The 20,047-nt window shown below is 50.2% G+C and overlaps 1 protein-coding gene across 1 annotated transcript; it reads right to left on the bottom strand.

Moving 5' to 3' along the window:
* Positions 1 to 8,820: 8,820 nt before the first annotated feature.
* On the bottom strand, positions 8,821 to 19,487 carry LOC114602682 (low molecular weight neuronal intermediate filament-like). Its single transcript, XM_028741194.2, has 4 exons — positions 18,109 to 19,487; positions 17,014 to 17,331; positions 16,270 to 16,394; positions 8,821 to 13,497 (listed from the first exon to the last, which is right to left on the bottom strand). Exons 1-4 carry the CDS (start codon positions 18,820 to 18,822, stop codon positions 13,239 to 13,241), a joined length of 1,416 nt encoding a protein of 471 aa, XP_028597027.2. The 5' UTR covers positions 18,823 to 19,487; the 3' UTR covers positions 8,821 to 13,238.
* Between the last annotated feature and the right edge of the window lie 560 nt (positions 19,488 to 20,047).

The raw sequence follows: 20,047 nt of genomic DNA, 5'->3' as shown, positions 1-20,047 counted from the left end.
CCGTATGGGCAGGGGTACCTTTACCTTTTTATGTATGTGGTAACACTGGGGAAGCATCTCAGAATAAAGCTAAAGCATAACAACAACAACAACAACAACACCACTAGTGCACTATGATTGTGTTAAAACCAAGGCACCCACAATCAAACCCAGTCTGGAGGGCCTCCTTGCAGCCATTGGCGCTTTCCCTGGGTGAAGGTCTGGGTCAAAGGCATTTGCTTAAAACTCTCTTTTCCAATCTGTGTAAGAGCAAGCCATTTACTTTGCTGACACTTCCACTCATTGCAGTTCTAAGCATTTTAGAGATGGAAATCAAACCAAACAAGGCAAGCCTATGACCGTGTCAACATGAGGCTTTCTCCAGTGCCCTTGGGGGGAGGGGGGAGGGAGAGAATACAGATTGCGGGATAATTGTGCCAAACGAATCGTCAGCCCCACCACGTTATTTGATCAAGATGTTGAAGCTAGCCTGTGGCAGTTTGGAATATTTCATAATAAATATCAAGAGCAGGCCTGCTTGCTGTATTAATACTGTAGTGTCTGTAGAACAAAATTCACCTTTGATTCCTATTCAAATAGGCAGATGATTTTGACTCCTAGAGGAAATTTATATAAGAGAGGAATAGAAGAAAAGAGAAGGAAGGAAAAAGACAGGCTAGCTATGTTAAGATTTAAACTTTAAAAGATCTGACCCACTCAATTGAGTGGGTGAGAAACAGTAACTTTATTGCACTATTCACAGAAGCATGGAATTGTACAGTTGGAAGTGACCCCGTGTGCCATCTAGTCCAGCCCCACGCACTGCTGGAATCAGAGCTAACAAACCCATGATAGATGGACATCAGACCTCTGCTGGGAAACCTCCAATGAAGGGGGCTCCACCATCTTCCGACGGAGTCCGTTCCCCTATCAAACAGCTCTTCCCATTGTAAAGTTCTTCCTAATGTTCTGCTGGAATCTTCTTTCTTGACATTTGAATCTATTGGTTTGGTTGGTTCCTACCCTCTGGAGCGGCAGAAAACAAGCCTGCTCTTCCTTCCACATGGCAGCCCTTCAGATATTTGAAGATAGCTATCCTATCACTTCTCGATCTTCTCTTCTCCAGGCTAAACATACCCAACTTCCTCCATCACTCCTCATGCGGCTTAGGTTCCAAACCCTTTGTCATCTTGGTTGCCCACTTCTGCATCTGTTCCAGCTTGTCAATATCCATCTTAAACTGTGATTCCCAGGATGCAAGTGGGATGCGACCAAGGCAGAATAGAGTGGGACTAGTATTACTTCCCTCCATCAGGACACTCACTTTTTGTTGAGACAGCCTAGAAATGCATTAGCTTAGTCCTGTACAAGCAAAGCATGCAACCCCAGTGAGGTTCCTGTCACATTCTCCTTTCTCTCACTTTGCAGGATACCATTTCCCCGCAACGTATCCTGCAACTGCCTTGTTTTGTCTCTTCAGATGTTCCCCTCCCAGCCGTTGTGAAGAGGCTTCCCCTGGTGGCTCCCATCTTTCTCCCTCCAATGTCCTTCGTGACACCCCAAATCTGCCACTTTCGTTAGCCTCCGGAAGGATCCAGAGGCTTGATGGCTGGGAGCTGAGCACTCCGAGGAGTTGCAATAACACTAAATTGCTTCTTCAGCATTTAAAACCATTCAAGGGGATGGCAGAGGGCATTTCTCTCTCCTCCTCATTCAAATGTAATTAGGTTAAAAAAGAACAAGTGGGACACTGTGCAGCCCAAGAAACTTACCAACACAGCTATTCCTTTCAGTGCCCACTCTGCACTTGGAGCTGAGATTTGGAGCATGATTAAAACTGTGCTCTCCAGGGGATCAATGATTTGTTTATCTCTTGCCAGGGCTAGGTGGGGAGAAACAGTATTACATGCTGAAACGACAACTTTGCCCTTGATATTGCGAGGCTCCTGTACATACAGTGGTACCTCGGTGTAAGAACTGGTCTGTTTAAGAACAATTTGGTTTACAAACTTCGCAAAACGAGAATTAGTGTCCCGGTTTGCGAACTTACCTCGGTCTAAGAACGGATGCCGAACGGTGGAAGGGCACTGGCAGCGGGAGGCCTCATTAGGGAAAGTGCACCTCAGTTTAAGAATGGTTTCGGTTTAAGAACGGACTTCTGGAATGGATTAAGTTTGTAAACCGAGGTACCACTGTATTTGGACCCTCTATTGCATGCCTAAGAATTGCAGAAAATTCATAGGGTTGTGGGGTTTTTTGCACATTATCCAATTTGGTTCTCATCCATAAAAGTACACAAGGAACAGTTTTGCAAGTCAAATAGGGAGGAGATACGCTAGAAATTTTGGACACGGGTGGTGCTGTGGGTTAAACCACAGAGCCTAGGGCTTGCTGATCAGAAAGTCGGCGGTTCGAATCCCCATGACAGGGTGAGCTCCCGTTACTCGGTCCCTGCTCCTGGCAACCTAGCAGCTTGAAAGCACGTCAAAGTACAAGTAGATAAATAGGTACCACTCTGGCGGGAAGGTAAACGGTGTTTCCATGCGCTGCTCTGGTTTGCCAGAAGCGGCTTAGTCATGCTGGCCACATGACCCGGAAGCTGTACGCTGGCTCCCTCGGCCTATAGAGCGAGATGAGCGTCGCAACCCCAGAGTCGGCCATGACTGGACCTAATGGTCAGGGGTCCCTTTACCTTTATGCTAGAAATTGGACAAAATGAAGCAAGTTCTCTAATGTATGGGGGTCTGTAAAATTGCCAATGGATATAGGGTTTGTTTGTTTTATCCCCCCCCCCAACTTTTTTTATTGGTTTTCACAATATTATAGACAAACAGGGTTTGTTTGTTTTAAAGGTGGTTTAATGATGTGTGACAAGACTGCAATAATATACAGTGGTGCCTCGCAAGACGAAATTAATTCGAGTTTTTTCATCTAGCGAATTTTTCGTCTTCCGAAGCACGAAATCCCATAGGAATGCATTGAAATTGAATTAATGCGTTCCTATGATCAAAAAAAGTCCAAAGAAAGCCAAATTTGGTACAAGAGTTTATTAACTGCTCTTTAAAGTCACACATACTGTAAAGAGCATTTCAAAAATTGAAGGAATAATAAATTAAGTTTCTAAACATGACAGAAAAACATTAAAAAATCAACCAAGTGTACTGTACATACATTTTCTAAGACTATGGGGGACCACTCGAAGAAGGTTCCTCTTCCACTCTTTGCTTCTTGCTGAAGAACCTGTCCATGGTCTGCTGCTTCATCCGCCTTTTCAGCACCTCCCTGAAAGGCGACATGACCCTCGTATCAAAAGTGTTCCCAAGGTCATGTGCCACGTGCTTGTCAGGGTGGTGCCGCTGTGTAAAAGCCTGCACATCCTTCCACTTCTGGCAAATGTCCCTCAGTTCTTTGGAGGACAGCCGTTCCTCAGTTGCTTCCTCCTCTTCCAGCGAGGCCTGCTCCTGCGCAGCCTCTGCCTGCAGTTCGACCAGCTCCTGGGTGGTCAGCTCGTGGTCGTGCTACTCCACCAGCTCGCTGATGTCCTCCTCTGTGACCTCCAGGCCCATGGTCCTCCCCAAGGCAACAATGTCCTGCACCACTGTTGACTCTGGTGCATCAGAGTCACTTGGTGCCACACAGTCCGGCCACAGGCTGCGCCAAGCGCAATTCAAATTTCTCTGGCTGATCCCGTTCCAGGCTGTGGTGATCATCTTCAAGCAGGTGACGATGTTGAAGTGGTCCTTCCAGAATTCCTGCAGGGTGATGGTGGTGCAATCAGTCACCTCGAAGCATTGCCTGAAAAGCTCCTTGGTGTAGAGTTTTTTGAAATTGGCGATGACCTGCTGATCCATCGGCTGGAGCAGTGGCATGGTGTTAGGCGGCAGGAACATGATGCTGATGAAGCTGAACTCCTCCAGCAAGTCCTCCTCAAGGCCTTTAGGATGAGCAGGAGCATTGTCCATCAGAAGCAAAGCCTTCAGTGGCAGGTCGTTGTCCAGCAGGTACTGTTTGACAGCAGGGCCAAAAGCAAGATTGACCCAGTCCACAAACAGCACACGTGTGACCCAAGCCTTACTGTTGGATCGCCACATGACACTCAGCCGCTCCTTGTCGACCTTGTGTCTCTTGAAGGCCCGTGGGTTCTCCGAGTGGTACACCAGCAGGGGCTTGATCTTCAGGTCGCCGCTTGCGTTGGCACAGAAGAGCAGGGTCAGACAGTCCTTCATGGGCTTGTGGCCAGGCAACTTGGCCTCCTCCTCTGTGATGAAAGTCCTTTTGGGCATCCTCTTCCAAAACAGCCCGGTCTCGTCGCAGTTGAAGACCTGCTGTGGAACGTAGCCCTCCGTCTTCACAGCCTCCAGGAACTCCGCTGCAAAGTCTTCAGCCGCAGGAACATCAGAACTGGCAGCCTCTCCATGCCTGACCACGCTGTGGATTCCAGATCTTGCCTTGAACCGGTCAAACCAACCTCTGCTTGCCTTGAAGACTTCTGGCTCGCCTGAGGTTCCTGGCTGTTCCTGGACGAGGTCTGCGTGCAAGGCCTTGGCCTTCTCACAAATGACGGCCTCAGTCACTGTGTCCCCTGCACGCTGCTTCTCTTCTAACCAGATGAGAAGCAACTTCTCGACCTCCTCCAGAACAGCTGGGCGGTTCTTCACGATCCTGGTGACTCCCTTGGCTGCATCAGTCGCAAGGATCTTCTCCCTCATCTTCAGGATGGTGCCGATGGTCGATGGGTTCCTGCCGTACTCCCTGGCGAGGTCTGTCACACGCATTCCACCGTCGTGCTTCCGGATGATCTCCTTCTTCATTTCCAGCGTCACCTTCTCCTTCTTCCTCTCGCCGGCCTCTACAGCAGCAGTCTTCTTGGGTCCCATGGCAGCACAGCTCCTACCTTCATAAACTCAGGGGGGGGGAAAAAATCAGCAATTCAAACCCAGAACCAAGTCCTTGAATTCCAAACACCCAACCCAAAATCCAAAACCCCCCAAAAAAGTTTTAAAAGTTTAACTTACGAAATGGCTGCAAATCACCAAAGTCTTCAAAATCCTCAAATGGCTGCAAAAGAAGTTTTGGAAAAGCTTTAAAAAATCACCAAAGTCTTCAAAAATCTCAACTGTTCCCCCAGCCAGCCACCACACAGAAATTCAAAACCCAGAATTTTTTTAAAAAAACAACAACATGGCCCAATGGTCACAGAAAATCATAAAAATGCAGAAAAAAACACACAAGCTCCCAGATTCTTGCAAACCCCTCCTCAACTGTTCCCCCAGCCACCCAGCACACAGAAATTCAAACCCGGAATTTTTTTTTTAAAAAACAGCAGAGTGGCCCAATGGTCACAAAAAATCATAAAAATGCAGAAAAAAACCACACAAGCTCCCAGATTCTTGCAAACCTTTCCCCAACACCAAGTCCTTGAATTCCAAACACCCCAACCCAAAAACCAAAAACCCCCAAAAAAGTTTCAAAAGTTTAACTTACCAAATGGCTGCAAAAGAAGTTTTGGAAAAGCTTCAAAAATTCAGCAAAGTCTTCAAACACCTCAAAAAAGGCTACCACAACGCGTGCTATGTGTTGCTCCTCGAAGTCAAGTCGCAACTGCACCTCTTCAAGCAATGCACCCTGGGTATTAACGGTTTTACGAAAAAGGAAACAAACTTGCAAGACGTTTTCGTCTTGCGAAGCAAGCCCATAGGGAAATTCGTCTTGCGAAGCAGCTCGAAAAACGGAAAACCCTTTCGTCTAGCGAGTTTTCCGTCTTGTGAGGCATTCGTCTTGCGGGGCACCACTGTACGTACTAATCTCTAGTACATGTGCTAATTTTTAGACATCCCAACCAGTATTGAGATTCAATGGATTTCAAGAGGTCTTAGTGCACTCTAGCGGCCAAATGGAAGGATTGCCCAGCATCACATATTGCCTTTTCCACCAACATCCACTGAGGACTTGTCCACACATTTCCTCTGTGCTGTAAAGCTCCATGTCCAAGCCTTCTTCTTTTTGCCCGGGAGCTTCCTCCACAAGAACCGCTCTTTAACCCTGAATCAGAGCAAATCGCAATCTGCGGGAAACCTGAATTGTTGTTTGTTGTGCTTTTTGAATTTATAATAGGAAGCATCGCAGAGGAGGAGAATCAAGGGTCCTGACTGGGGGCCCTAATCTCGTTTGCCTGTTCTGCCTAGCAAAGCACCCGTGTTAAGGCTGGAAAATACATTTGTGATTCAATTCTGCCGCAGGCTCCTGACGGCGCTGGGTTCCAGGCATTAGTAGCAAATAGCCTGGCTCCCGTCTCCTTCAATTAGGCAGAGTCTGTGTGCATTAAACAGACTGTTTAGGGCAGGCTCCTTACTGCTTAGGAGAGGAAGACCACATTTGCCTTCCCAGGCCTGATGTGGAAAAGAGCGGTCAATAGCAGGTAAAGGTAAAGGTACCCCTGCCCGTACGGGCCAGTCTTGACAGACTCTAGGGTTGTGCACCCATCTCACTCAAGAGGCCGGGGGCCAGCGCTGTCCGGAGACACTTCCGGGTCACGTGGCCAGCGTGACATTGCTGCTCTGCCGAGCCAGAGCCGCACACGGAAACACCGTTTACCTTCCCGCTGGTAAGCGGTCCCTATTTATCTACTTGCACCCGGGAGTGCTTTCGAACTGCTAGGTTGGCAGGCGCTGGGACCGAGCAGCGGGAGCGCACCCCGCCGCGGGTATTCGAACCGCCGACCTTTCGATCGGCAAGCCCTAGGCGCTGAGGCTTTGCACATGAAGAGACACCAAAAGCCATCAGGTTTTTACCAATTTCACTCTTGTGATACATACATACATACATACATACATACATACATACATGACAGCCAGTGTGGTAAAGTGGTTTTGGGTGTCAGTCAAATCCCCACTTGGCCATGAAACTCACTGGATGACTTGTTGGGGGCTAGTCACTGCCTCTCAACCTAACCCTACCTTGAGGGTTGTTGTGGAGATTAAGTGAGCTCCTCTGATGAAAATTGGGATACAAACGCAATAAAAAGTGTGTGTTTGGGGGGAGGAGGAGGAAATAAATGAATAATTAAATATATGCAATTATCTATCTAATCTATCCAGCCCTACACATACTTTGGCAAGCAGCTTCTAAAGGTAAAGGTAAAGGTACCCCTGCCCATACGGGCCAGTCTTGACAGACTCTAGGGTTGTGCGCCCATCTCACTCAAGAGGCCGGGGGCCAGCGCTGTCCGGAGACACTTCCGGGTCACGTGGCCAGCATGACATCGCTGCTCTGGCGAGCCAGAGCCGCACACGGAAACGCCGTTTACCTTCCCGCCAGTAAGCGGTCCCTATTTATCTACTTGCACCCGGGGCTGCTTTCGAACTGCTAGGTTGGCAGGCGCTGGGACCGAGCAACGGGAGCGCACCCCGCCGTGGGGATTCGAACCGCTGACCTTTCGATTGGCAAGCCCTAGGCGCTGAGGCTTTTACCCACAGCGCTACCCGCGTTCCATATCAATAATAGCTTCTACCATATCAATAATAAGAATAGCTTCTACCATATCAATAATAGACTTGCCTCCCTCATTTCATTAGCTGCCTCTCCTGGGCTGCTTTACCAATGGCTCATTGGGGGCCACTTTCTGATCTATTAGTTTCTGGAAAAGCACCTCTTGTTCTTGCCAGAGATGTATTTCCCTCCGCAGGAGTTATTTCATTCACGCAGCCTGAGTTTTAATGCAATAATCTTTGAAGAAGTTTCCAGTAACACAGGAATCATGCCAACACTATCTGCATTAGTTGCATTAGGATGTAAGAAGTGGCAGCTGCTGGATCAGGCCAAAGGGGCGCCACCTGGTCCATTATGTCACGGTCCGGTTCACGGGTGATCGAAGTCCCGGCAGGGGATGTCAGGACCGGGGGCAAGATGGCGGGGTGGGAGCAGGAATGGGGGTCCGGAAGCCAGAAGTCAGGAAGCCAAGAGTCCGGGGGTCAGGAAACAAGGAGTCATGAAGTCAAGGGTCCGAGGACCAAGAAGCAAGGAGTCACAAAATCAAGGGTCCAAGGATCCAAGAGTCAAGAAGCCAAGGTTCAAGGGTCAGGAAGCAAGCAGCCAAACACAGCAAGGCAGGAAACGTGTTGCTGTGGCAAAGAGCCGAAGGGAAATGCTGACCCTATATCCCTTCCCGGCTCTTGCCACCAGGTGCTGTGAGTTACCAATTGGCCTCACCTGTGCGGCCGCGCCTTACCTCTCCAGAACAAACTTAGGAAGGCCCCAGTCCTGCAAAGTCCTACTGGTCACAGGCCCTGGCTCCTGCACGCACACCTGACACATCATCCTGTTCTCACAGTGGCCACCCAGATGCTGCAAAGGGAAGCCCAAAAGCAATGCTCTCCTCCTCCTCTGGTTTCCAGCACCTGGGATTCAGAAGCATTGCTGCCTTCAATTGTGGAGGCAGAGCACACTGACAGCCCTCTCCTCCTCCATGAATTTGTCTCTTCCTGTTTTAAAGCCATCCAGGTTGGTGCCCATCGCTGCCTCCTGTGGGAGGGAGTTCCAGAGATTAACTATGCACCACCTAAACATTTCCAAAACAGGCCCCATGAACGAACGTTCCTCACTGGGGTTGAGCCTCAATAACCGTTCTAAATTCTGCCTAGATCAATTGAATTTCAGTGGTTAAAGCAGAAGGGGCACAAACCAGGGAAATCTAGGCAATTTCCAACTCCTGCCAATTTCAACATTTATCCAGCACAACTTTAAATCCCCCCCCCCTTGAAACCAAAGGGGTATCGATACTGGCAGCATTGCAACACCATTTCACACGGGGCAAATGAGGGAGGGGGAAAAGGCACGATCCTGTTCATCGGGGCTTTTCATTTCCATTTTATTTTTGCCTTCCAAATAAACAAACAAACAATGAAAATAAATAAATAAACAAATAAATAAATAAACAAATAAATAACCAACCACCACAGGACATCAACTGGAATGTAGGTTCATGCACAGGTAACACCAATGATTAAATAAGCAGCATTTGAAATGACTGTATGACCTTCCTTGTCTTACATTCAATTTGCATTCCTCTACATTTATACACAGACACTTAAAAGTCTCTCTATCTGGACATGCATTGCATTCTCTAATAGGCATCGCGTACTTCCGGACACTCAAAAGGGAGGCTGGGGCAGAATCTGTGGGGAGCATCTCTTGGGTGAAAACACATCCAACCAGAGGAACACCTGGGACATTTAATTCCGTGCTGTTAAGATGAAGACCATGATCATCTGCAGGCGGCCAATGGGATTACAGCACAATCACATCTTAAGCAGAGTTTCGCTTCCAAGGGTTTTGTGTATACCACTAAGGTCGCACATACGCAGCCCCTTGGAGCTGCCCCAGCTGGCAGGTGAGGGGGGGAACCGCAGGACTCCTGGAGCGGGTGCACTGAGCAGGCCTTGCCCCCCCCCCCAAGCAAGGTGGAGAGCTCAAACGCTCTTTTCATTTGGGGTTACCTTTTAAGATCTCCACCTTGCTTGGGGGAGGGGAAGCGGCAAGGCCTGCTCAACGCACCACGGATGCTCATGGAAGATTTCACCGGACCTCAGATTTCCCTGCGAGATCTTGCACTGCCTGGGTCTTGGCCTCATCAAGCAAGGCTTAAATGCTCTTTCTGTAGTGGGTAACCACAAAAGGACCTGGCGCAAAAAACGCTTTTGAGCTCTCCGCTTTGCTTGGATTTAACTTGCACAATTTCAACTGCATATGGTAGAAATTGTGCAGGTTAAATGCACATAAGAGGCCACTGTACTGTATTTAACTTCATGTGGCACCTTCACTACTACAAAATAAAAAAATTCCTTCCAGTAGCACCTTTTGTTGTTGTTTAGTCGTTTAGTTGTGTCCGACTCTTCGTGACCCCATGGACGCCAGGCACCTCGGTCCTCCACTACCTCCCGCAGTTTGGTCAAACTCATGCTGGTAACCTCGAAAACACTATCCAACCATCTCGTCCTCTTTCGCCCCCTTCTCCTTGTGCCCTCCATCTTTCCCAGCATCAGTGTCTTCTCCAGGGAGTCTTCTCTTCTCATGAGGTGGCCAAAGTACTGGAACCTCAGCTTCACGATCTGTCCTTCCAGTGAGCACTCAGGGCTGATTTCCTTAAGAATGGATGCATTTGATCTTCTTGCAGTCCATGGGACTCTCAAGAGTCTCCTCCAGCACCATAATTCAAAAGCATCAATTCTTCGGCGATCAGCCTTCTTGATGGTCCAGCTCTCACTTCCATACATCACTACTGGGAAAACCATGGCTTTAACTATACGGACCTTTGTTGGCAAGGTGACGTCTCTACTTCTCAAGATGCTGTCTAGGCCTGTCATTGCCCTTCTCCCAAGAAGCAGGCGTGTTTTAATTTCGTGGCTGCTGTCACCATCTGCAGTGATCATGGAGCCCAAGAAAGTAAAATCTCTCACTGCCTCCATTTCTTCCCCTTCTATTTGCCAGGAGACCAACTAAGTTTCTTATTGGTATGAGCTTTTGTGTGCATGCACACTTCTTCAGATACTACTACAGTCGTACCTTGGAAGTCAAACAGAATCCGTCCCACAAGTCCGTTCGACTTCCAAAATGTTTGAAAACCAAAGCGCAGTTTCTGATTGGCTGCAAGAAGCCCCTGCAACCAATTGGAAGCCACAGAAGCCCAGTCAGACGTTTGGGTTCCAAGAGAACGTTCGAAAACTGCAACACTCACTTCCGGGTTTTGATCGTTCGGGAGCCGATTTGTTCAGGAGCCAATGCGTTCAAGATCCAAGGTACGACTGTACAGGCAAGTTACGGCAGACTGACTATCCATCCTTCTAACATATTTATTCTACAACACGACTCTGTTTTATAAAGTTCCAGGAACTTTTAGTAGAACACAACGATAACGAACTTTTCTTATTTAAATGCTTTTGCATACCTGACACCTTCCCATTTAAATGGCATTCTACGATAGGAATGTTTAATTCCAATTTGATTGTTGCCTCCCACTTTTTTGAGTTGCCACCGGGAGATGTTCCTTGCAGACTGTGCCTGCCACCAAGCAGCTGACAGGGATGACATTTGCCCAGGAAATGTCTTTGCCTAATTCCTTTCTCTAAAAAGGACCCAAAATGGGTGGTTTAAATTCTTCAACTCCCTTAGCAGCTCTCTAGTATTGCTTGTGGACCATTCACCACAGGCTTTACATTCAAAATACCCAAGTAACCCTTCCAACAAATTGCTCAGCATGCAATGGGTACATTCCTAGAACCAAGATACAAATGGCATTCAAACGTGTGCTTGCAAACGGAGACACATTTCAAATTGTATGTGTAAACTGTAACACAGGAAAATGATGGACAGGGGAAAGCTTAAGCCGGGCTTCCTCAACCTTGGCCCTCCAGATGTTTTGAGACTACAGTTCCCAGCATCCCTGACCACTGGTCCTGCTAGCTAGGGATCATGGGAGTTGTAGGCCTGGCTTAAGCACATAAACACTCCTGCCTCTCTGCTCTTTCCCTGCTAAATGGGCAGGCTGGACTCAACAATGGGAATATCAAGGCAGAAGCATTACAGATGCTCAGGAACAATTCTTTTGCGCCATCCATATCCCTCTGGGTCCTCACCTTCTGTTTCAGAATCAGTTTACCCCAAAACTCCCCCCATATTTTTTTATATAAATAGATAACAAAGAATTAGAAAGTCAGAGATCGGTCACACCTTAGGAAGCCTAACAGGTAAAGAGAATAACTTCAAGGCTAGGACCGTTGTTAAAAAGGGCAAAACCTGTGGGGAAAAACAAGAGCCCAGTGGTGGGTTTTAATTCCCTGACCCTCCATGGCTAGAGGACCACCTGGGGCAGCTGTAGAAAGACGTAGGAAAAGTTTAACATGCACAGGTGAGGAGGGAGGGCTTCCTGTCTGCCCCACCCAAAGGCACTGCGCCTCTAACTGCAGGCAGGGAATCTCTAAGTGCAGAGGTGGTGGGGAGGGGCTCATTGGATGTTTTCCAACTCTACAGTTCTACCACAAAGGATCTGAGTAACCCTAACCCTTTCCCTGCCAGCTGTAAGTCAGCACCCAGCCACTCTAAACTGCTTGTCCACCTGCAGAACGGGGAGGAAGACCAGTTTCGAATGGATAAGAAGCTGTCAAGGAAAGAGTAAAACAGCCAGTTCTCCCCTGGCTGCCACTCCTCCTGACTGCAGCTTTACCTGAACAGACAGACAGACAAAGGGGGTGGAGATCACAGAACCACAATGATCTGCCCTGTGGCTTTTAAAGTCAGAGGTTTTGAATGAGAAAGAGGCACAAAATGAGTAACTCGGAAGTATTAAATATACTCTAGAGCAGCAGTTCCCAAGGTGGGTAGGATCACCCCCTGGGGGCAGTGGGACTTCCGGGGGGGGGGGGACTAAGAGGCAAGGGGGTGGCAAGGGATGCTGGAGGTGTAAATGACAAGCAGACTTTGAAAAGCTGGTCTCACTGGATCCAGTTCATCAGTTCTGTTGAATCAATTTAACTACATAGTGATTTTCCCTAGTGGGTCATGCAAACCAGTATTGAGGAACAATGCTTTTCATAGGGGAGGGGGCAGTGGGGGTTGAATTTATGGAACCAAGGGGGCAGCGGCCTGAAAAACATTTGGGAATCGCTGCACTTCAGCATTCAAGGACCTTGTCTGAAGTCAGGTCAGCCTCAGAGCAAAAGTCGGGAATGCTAATGTAACCTAAATGGGCCTTCCCCAACCTGGTGCCCTCCAGATTAGAAGACTGAAGATGGTCAACAAAGGGGGGGGGGAATGAAGGGCAGGCTAATCCTAAGCGCGCACACACACACACACCCCTGCCAAGTTTCCCTCTTGGAAGATTACGTTTTGCAGGAAGTGTTTCAGACAGGGGAAGACTTCTGTGTGTCGCTCACAGACAAACACAGTGGGTTTTACTCCAAAGTAAACTTGCAGAGGTTTGTGATGCCAGAGAGCTAAGAGGCCCGGCTAGCTGCCCAAGAGCTCTAAAGCTGCTGCTTGTGATATGCAACTGAGTTCTCGGCAGATCTGTGTGGTGCTGGCTCCCGGAGAGTTGCCAGAGGCTTGTGGATCTGTCCAGGAGTAATTTGGTGTCCGGTTATCGTGGTCTGCCTGACGGACTCATCCCAAGAGCCATCCCAGGTCTGAAAAACCTACAACACCATCACCCCATTCTGAGGAAATTCAGTGAGAGGGCGGGTGGGGAGGGCTGCCTTTGGGACACAGTTTTAGGTTTTGGGCACGCCTGTTGCAGACTTCTCGTCTCCAGAATCATCCTCGTCCTTTGACTCTCCCGAGTCATTGGACTCCTTGGGGCTGTCCTGGGACTCTGCCTTCTTGTCCTTCCGGATCGCCACTGTGCTGGCCGAGAACCCCTTGAAGCCGGCCAGGGGGCTTGAGAAGGGGTAGCCCAGGCCAAACGCACTGCTGCTGCTGCTGCTGCTGCTGACGGTGCTCAGGCGGGTCTCTTCCCCTTCCAGCAATTTTCTGCAGGGGCAAAAACACACAAACCACGTCAGAACAACACTATGGATCTCTCAAGGTCCACCACTGATGCTTTAGAGCAGTGGTTCCCAAAGTGGGTGGTGGCGCCCCCTGGGGGCCGAGGTGTCAGGGAGTCATTCACCCAGGAACACGGAGAAGATTCCAGAACAGTTGTATATAAGTGGGCGTGGCACCCCGAGCACGTGCAGCTTCAGCTGGAAGCGCTGATAAAAGCAGAGCTTTCGTTTTAGCTTTTCGCAGACAACCGACCAACAAATGCTGTCTGTAAACTGCTGCATCCTGACTGCCGATGGGCTGTGTCTGCCTACGTCATTGCTAAAGAGAAAGAGGGACTGACACTTAAGTGTGCCGTCACAGCTATTGCTGTAATGATTGTACAGTGGTGCCTCGCAAGACGAAAAGAATCCGTTCCGCGATTCTCTTCGTCTAGCGGTTTTTTCGTATTGCGAAGCAAGCCCATTGACAGCTTAGCGGATTAGCGCTACAGCTGTCTAGCGGCTTTTCGCGATCAGCTGTTAAGCGGGTTATCAGCGGAACAGCTGATAGGCGGCTTAGCAGCTTAGGAAAAGGGGGGGAGCGGAAAAAACCACGGGGACGCGCAAGATTTTTTCGTCTTGCGAAGCAACCCCATAGGGAAATTCGTTTTGCGAAGCGCCTCCGCGACGGAAAACCCTTTCGTCTAGCGGGTTTTCCGTCTTGCGAGGCGTTCGTCTTGCGGGGCACCACTGTAAATAGTGCTACCGTGACGCATTTATGACCAGTCAAGCAATAAATTACTTGGCTGAGTTGCACAGCGTCTGGGAGTGTAACTTCAATTGCTGGCCACTGTTTCCAGAAACTCTGCTAAATGGACAAAAGCTTCTAACGAGGTGCCTACACACGAGTATTCTCATGCAGCGAAAGTGTGATGACCTAGGGGGGTATGAAAGGGGTAGGGGGTGGCATAGGGGACACTGGAAGTGTAAGACTATCAGCCTTTGAAAATCTGGATCGAATGCATCAGTTTTCTTGAATTCTGGCTAGGTTTTTAGATCTTCTGTGAATCTTAGTGGTTTGTTCAAACTGCTATTCTGAAATAATGCTTTTAATAAGGTAGGGGTCACTGGGGATGGGTTTAGGGAGCCAAGGGGGCAGTGGCCCTCAAAAAGCTTGGGAACCACTGCTGTAGAAACCCACCCAAGTGCTTTTGAGAAATAAACCCTGCAGCATGTTGCCAAGGGCAGCACCAAGGACAGTGGCAGGGAGCAGCCAGAGGGCAGGCAAGTTGGCTGAAGCCAAGAAGGTCTGGGTCTTCTCAGCGCATGCACAGAAACCTACCTAGAAACCACAGCTATCTACCTTGGGTTCCACAATTAAAAATAGAAGATTAAAAAAAAGGGGAAAGTCATTGAAATTTGAGGGATTTTGCCGGAAAGGAACTAAATTGGCTTTAGTAGAAATGTTTTTAAGGAGAAATGCATGAATGTGTTGTGTTTTTGAAATTTTAAGATTTTTAACATAAGATAAGGTTAAATGGAGTAAGGTAAATTGAATAATAGATTATTTTAAAAGAGGGAAAGGCTATGTTGATTAATAAATAAAATAGAGTGTGACGATTAACTATTTAAATTAAAATTGAGAAATATGGGAAGAATTTGCTGAAATAACGAATTAAACTAGAATACAAAAAGGGAGGTGTGAGGAGGTTCAAGAACTAAGCAAATGAAAAATTGTAATTGGAGATTTGTATTTTTTCTTTTTATTTTATTTTCTGTTTTTTGGGCTAGGGTTGGGGATTTTCTATGTATTGATGGAACCTTGAATAAATATCATTTAAAAATAAAAATAAAAAAGGGAAAAGTCAGGAGAGGGCAACCAAGATGATCAAAGACCTGGAAAAGGAGCCAAGATCAGTTGAAGGAGTTGGGAAGAGAAGACTGAGAGAGGATATGACTGTAATACCTCAAGGACCACTTCCTTCTGTAAGAACCGGCAAGGACCCTGCAATTATCCTGAGGCCCTTCTTTGTGTGCATCTTCCACAAGAAGTCCGGAGGGTGGCAACACAAGAACAGGCCTTTTCTGTGGTGGCTCCCCATTTGTGGAATGCTCTCCCCACCTGGCGCCTTCATTACACAGCTTTACGTGCCAGGCGAAAATGTTCCTCTTCAACCGGGTGCTGGGCTGATTAACATTCTATGGCTTTCAAAATGTGTTTGTGGAAGGTTTGTCACTGGCTAGTTTGGGTTTTATTGTGTATCTTGTGTAGTCATTCTGTATTTTTCTGTTGTGAGCTGCCCTAGGATCTTCAGATGAAGGGCGGTATATCAATTTAAATAATATCAATAATAATATGTCCCATGGGAGATGGAGAAAGCTTGTTCCCTGCTGCTCCAGAGGGTAGGACTCAAATATCAGGGAGAATTTTTTGAGGGTAAGAGCTGTTCAATAGTGGTGGACTCTTCTTCTTCATCAGATGTTTTTAAACAGAGGTGGGCTACCCATCTGTCATGGATCCTTTGGCTGAGATTCCTGCACTGCAGGGGGTTGGACTAGATGACTCTCAGGGTCCCTTCCAACTATACCATTCGATGTTTCAATGATTTGTGCAGGGGACGTTCCTGGTGGATGGTTTCCCCACCCCAAAATTAGCATGAGTTTATGTGGGGCCTGCATGTTGGAGACCAAAACGTTGGTGCTCAACCTCTGTTTCTCCTCCAAACAGCCCAAAGAATGGAACAACAGGTGAGTAGGAAGGGGGAGATGGCCCTCCTACCTGTACGCTGCTATTTCAATATCCAGAGCCATCTTCACATTCAACAGGTCCTGGTACTCCCGCAGGTGACGGGCCATCTCCCCCTTGGTTGTCCTCAGGGCATTTTCCAGCTGGCTGATGGTCTCCTGAAATGTATCACAATTTCTACGTAACATCAATACCTGTAGCACTTTAAAGCGTAACAAGGAAGGCGGATCCCCATCCCCGAGGTGCTGCCAATCAAAACCAGCCTTCCCCAACCAGGTGCTCTCCAACTGTGGACTACACATCCCATTAGCCTCAGCCAACTGCACTAGATGTTGGGAACTGTAGTCTAACCTTCCTGCATACGCTAAGATGAGGCTGGCCGGTTGTAAGAAGAGAGAACAGGACCGGATGGCAGAGACAGGCATGGGGGGATGCGATCATGTGCTGTGGGCAGGGGGGCTGTCTGGAAAAAGCGGATTTTAAGGAGAAAGGTGTGCAGAACTTTGGGACAGCAAGCAAGAATTGACAGAGGAAGAGCAGGGCTTGGAGAAAGGAGTTCATTGTCAGGGAGAAGATGGGGAAATAAGGGCAGAAGGAAAACAATAGACAAGTAAAAGCAAGGACAATCTTGACAAATGTTCCCTGACTGATCTGTGGAGCTCTACTCAACAGGCAGAGCGTTATGCAGATTAACTTAAAGAGGCAGCTGGAAAACGACCAAACCACGGTTTGTTAACGACTCTTAGCTCCACAAACCGTGGCTTCCGTGTGACGCACCTGCAAGTCACGCATCTCTTTGCTGCTCCTCTCCTCGGCCTCCTGCAGCTGCCTCTCCAGGGACTCGTTGGCTCCGCGCAGGGACTCGATCTCGATGTTCCGGGCTTGCAGCTGCCGGCGATATTCGGAAATCTCCTCCTTGGCTTGGCGGATGCTGTCGCTGCTGCGAGCTGCCTCTTCAGTGAAGTTGGCAAACTTGGATTTGTACCACTCCTCAGCCGACTGCTGGTTCCGGGCGGACAGGACTTCGTACTGGGTGCGGATCTCTTTCAAGGCAGCCGTGAGGTCGGGCTTGCTCATGTCGATCTCAACGGAGACCTGGAGGGGAACAGATAGAGGGAAGGCCCTCAGTGGCAGGAAGAGGTCCACTCTTCCTAATGAGAGGCCCTGGGAATCTGCTCTATTTATTATGATGGTGGCTGGGAATGCAGTTATTATCATGCTTTATGATTACAGTCATACCCTGTTTTCCCCCCAAGGAGCTTAAGGTGAGATCCGTGTGGATAAGCTCAGATTTTCACTAATATATCCATTCCTAAGTACACTTTAGGGATGTGGGTGGCGCTGTGGGTTAAACCACTGGAGCCTAGGACTTGCCGATCAGAAAGTTGGCGGTTTGAATCCCTTTGACGGGGTGAGCTCCCATTGCTTGGTCCCTGCTCCTGACAACCTAGCAGTTCGAAAGCACGTCGAAGTGCAAGTAGATAAATAGGGACCGCTCTGGCGGGAAGGAAAACGGTGTTTCCATGCGCTGCTCTGGTTTGCCAGAAGCGGCTTAGTCATGCTGGCCACATGACCCGGAAGCTGTATGCCGGCTCCCTCGGCCAATAAAGCGAGATGAGCGCCGCAACCCCAGAACTGGATGTTGAACTAGACGGACCATTAGCCTGATCCAGGTCAGAAGGCTCCTCTTCCCTCCTCAAGCAGGACATTTTGGGCGCTGCTTTCACTACATCCACCTTCCCTCCTCCACCATCATGTCCTTTAGCCCCCCGGGTTGGCCCCTGTGAGCGCACGATGCTGGACCAGACAGTGGCGCCCCGGGAGCCCTAGCCGCTTCCTGCCCGCCCTCGCCGCGCCCCCTGCCCGCCTCACCTGCGCCCCCTGGAGCTCGGCCTGCAGCTCGGCCACCTCCTCGTCGTGGACGTGGCGCAGGAAGGCGATCTCGTCCAGGAGCGCCTCCACCTTCTTCTCCAGCTCCAGGCGGGCCAGGGCGGCTCGGTCGGCGTCCTTGCGCGCGTCGCGCAGCGCCAGCTCGGCCTCCTGGCGCCGCGCCGCCTCGTGGGCCGCCTGCTCGCGCAGCCGCTGGAGGGCGCGGCCCAGCTGCTGGCTCTCCAGCGCCGCCTGGTCGCCGTCGTGGCGCAGCGCCTCCACCTGCGAGCGCAGCTCGCGCACCTCCTGCTCGTACAGCGCCTGCAGGCGCGACGGCTCGGCCTGCCGCTGCCGCAGCGCCGCCACCTCGGCCTCCAGCAGCCGGTTGTGCTGCTCCAGCTGGTGCACCTTCTCGATGTAGCTGACGAAGCGGTCGTTGAGGCCCTGCAGCTGCTCCTTCTCGTTGGTGCGCACGATCTTCAGCTCGTTGCTCAGCGCGCTCGGCCCCGACGCCCCGACGCCCCGCAGCGCCTCCAGGTGGTCCAGCGAGCTGCTCGGCGCCGGCAGCTTCCGATACGACGACGAGAAGGCCGAGGGGCCCGGGGCCCCCGACGCCCCCGCCCGGCCCGCCGTCGAGCCGTACGCCAGGCTCCGGCCCGCGAAGGGCTTCTTGCCGTAGGACGGCGCGGCGAAGAGCAGCTCCCGGCTGTAGCTCATGGCCGCGGCTGCGAGGGGGTCCGGGGCCGCCGCGAAGGGTCCGATCCTGCGCGAGGAAGGAGGGTCGCGGCGCGGGCGGAGGCTCTTCGATAGCGGGCGGGGAGCGCGGCACGCCGGCGCTTTTATCGCCGGGCCGGCGCCAATCCTAGCGGCGCAGCGGCGACAAAGTCACGTCGGGCAGCCAATTGCAAAGGCGAGGAGGGGGGCGCGGGGGGGGGGGAGGAGGAGGATTTTTCTCGCTGGCTGCCGCCGCCAAGAGCTTCATCAGCAAATGTGGCGGAGATCAGCCTTGACCGAGCCCCGAAATCTAGATGGGGAGGGCGGGCGTCGTGGCAGGAGGCGGACGAGCCCTCGGGTCTCCCACGCGGCTGCGTTGCGAAAGGCGGATCGGGCCCCGAGGCGGAAATCGCAACCGTGGGAGCATCGGGGGCTCCCTTACCGAATCAGGCTACGTTGGTGCACCCAGCTCAGTGTCCTCTGCTCTGACCGGCAGCGGCTCTCCTGGCTTGCACAACGGGGTTTGTCCATTCCGGGCTGCACCTGTCTGCCTGCAAAGCCGCTGCTCTCCCGCTCAGCCGTGGTCCGTCCAGGGTACCCAAGACTTGACTCCCAGTGAGCCTTTGCATGGCGTTGCTCTGGCAGTGATAATGGGGTGGCAGGGAGTAATATTCCCAAGGGAACCTGCTTGTAGTTGCCACTTTTCCTGCCGGGAGGGAGTCGGAGCTCCCCTAAAGCCCTGCTGGGACACAGGCAACAAGCCATCCTGCTGGTCCTGATTTCCTCCTGCTCCCAACAGCTGCCAGCCGGGTGCCTCTGATATGTTCCGGGGAGGCAGGAATCCTGCCTGTTAAATGTCCTTTCAGGCTCACACTTTGATCCCCTCCATCCAATTCTTTGCTCATCTCAAAAAAACAGAGCCATGTGTAGTGCATCAGAGCATGTACAGAGTGTTGTTCCCACATCACCAATGGCTTGTTCCCATGTTAAGTTTACACAAGCGCAAGCTGTCTCTACACATGTACAAATGTATGTGTGAAACACTTGATTTGACCACCCAGCTGTTGATCACACAGACTGTATAAGCATCTGTAGTCTATTCCCAGGTGTTTAGAATGGAGCTGGGGGCATGTGGAAGGGAGGTGGCCAAGTCCCAATATACTACCAGCTTGTGCCTAAGAGATGCCCCCAGCCCCTTTCCGTGGGGCAGCAGGACCAAGGACATCGC

Source organism: Podarcis muralis, chromosome 7 (assembly GCF_964188315.1).
Source record: "Podarcis muralis chromosome 7, rPodMur119.hap1.1, whole genome shotgun sequence".
Lineage (NCBI taxonomy): Eukaryota > Metazoa > Chordata > Lepidosauria > Squamata > Lacertidae > Podarcis > Podarcis muralis.
This window is presented reverse-complemented; position numbering and strand designations above follow the sequence as displayed.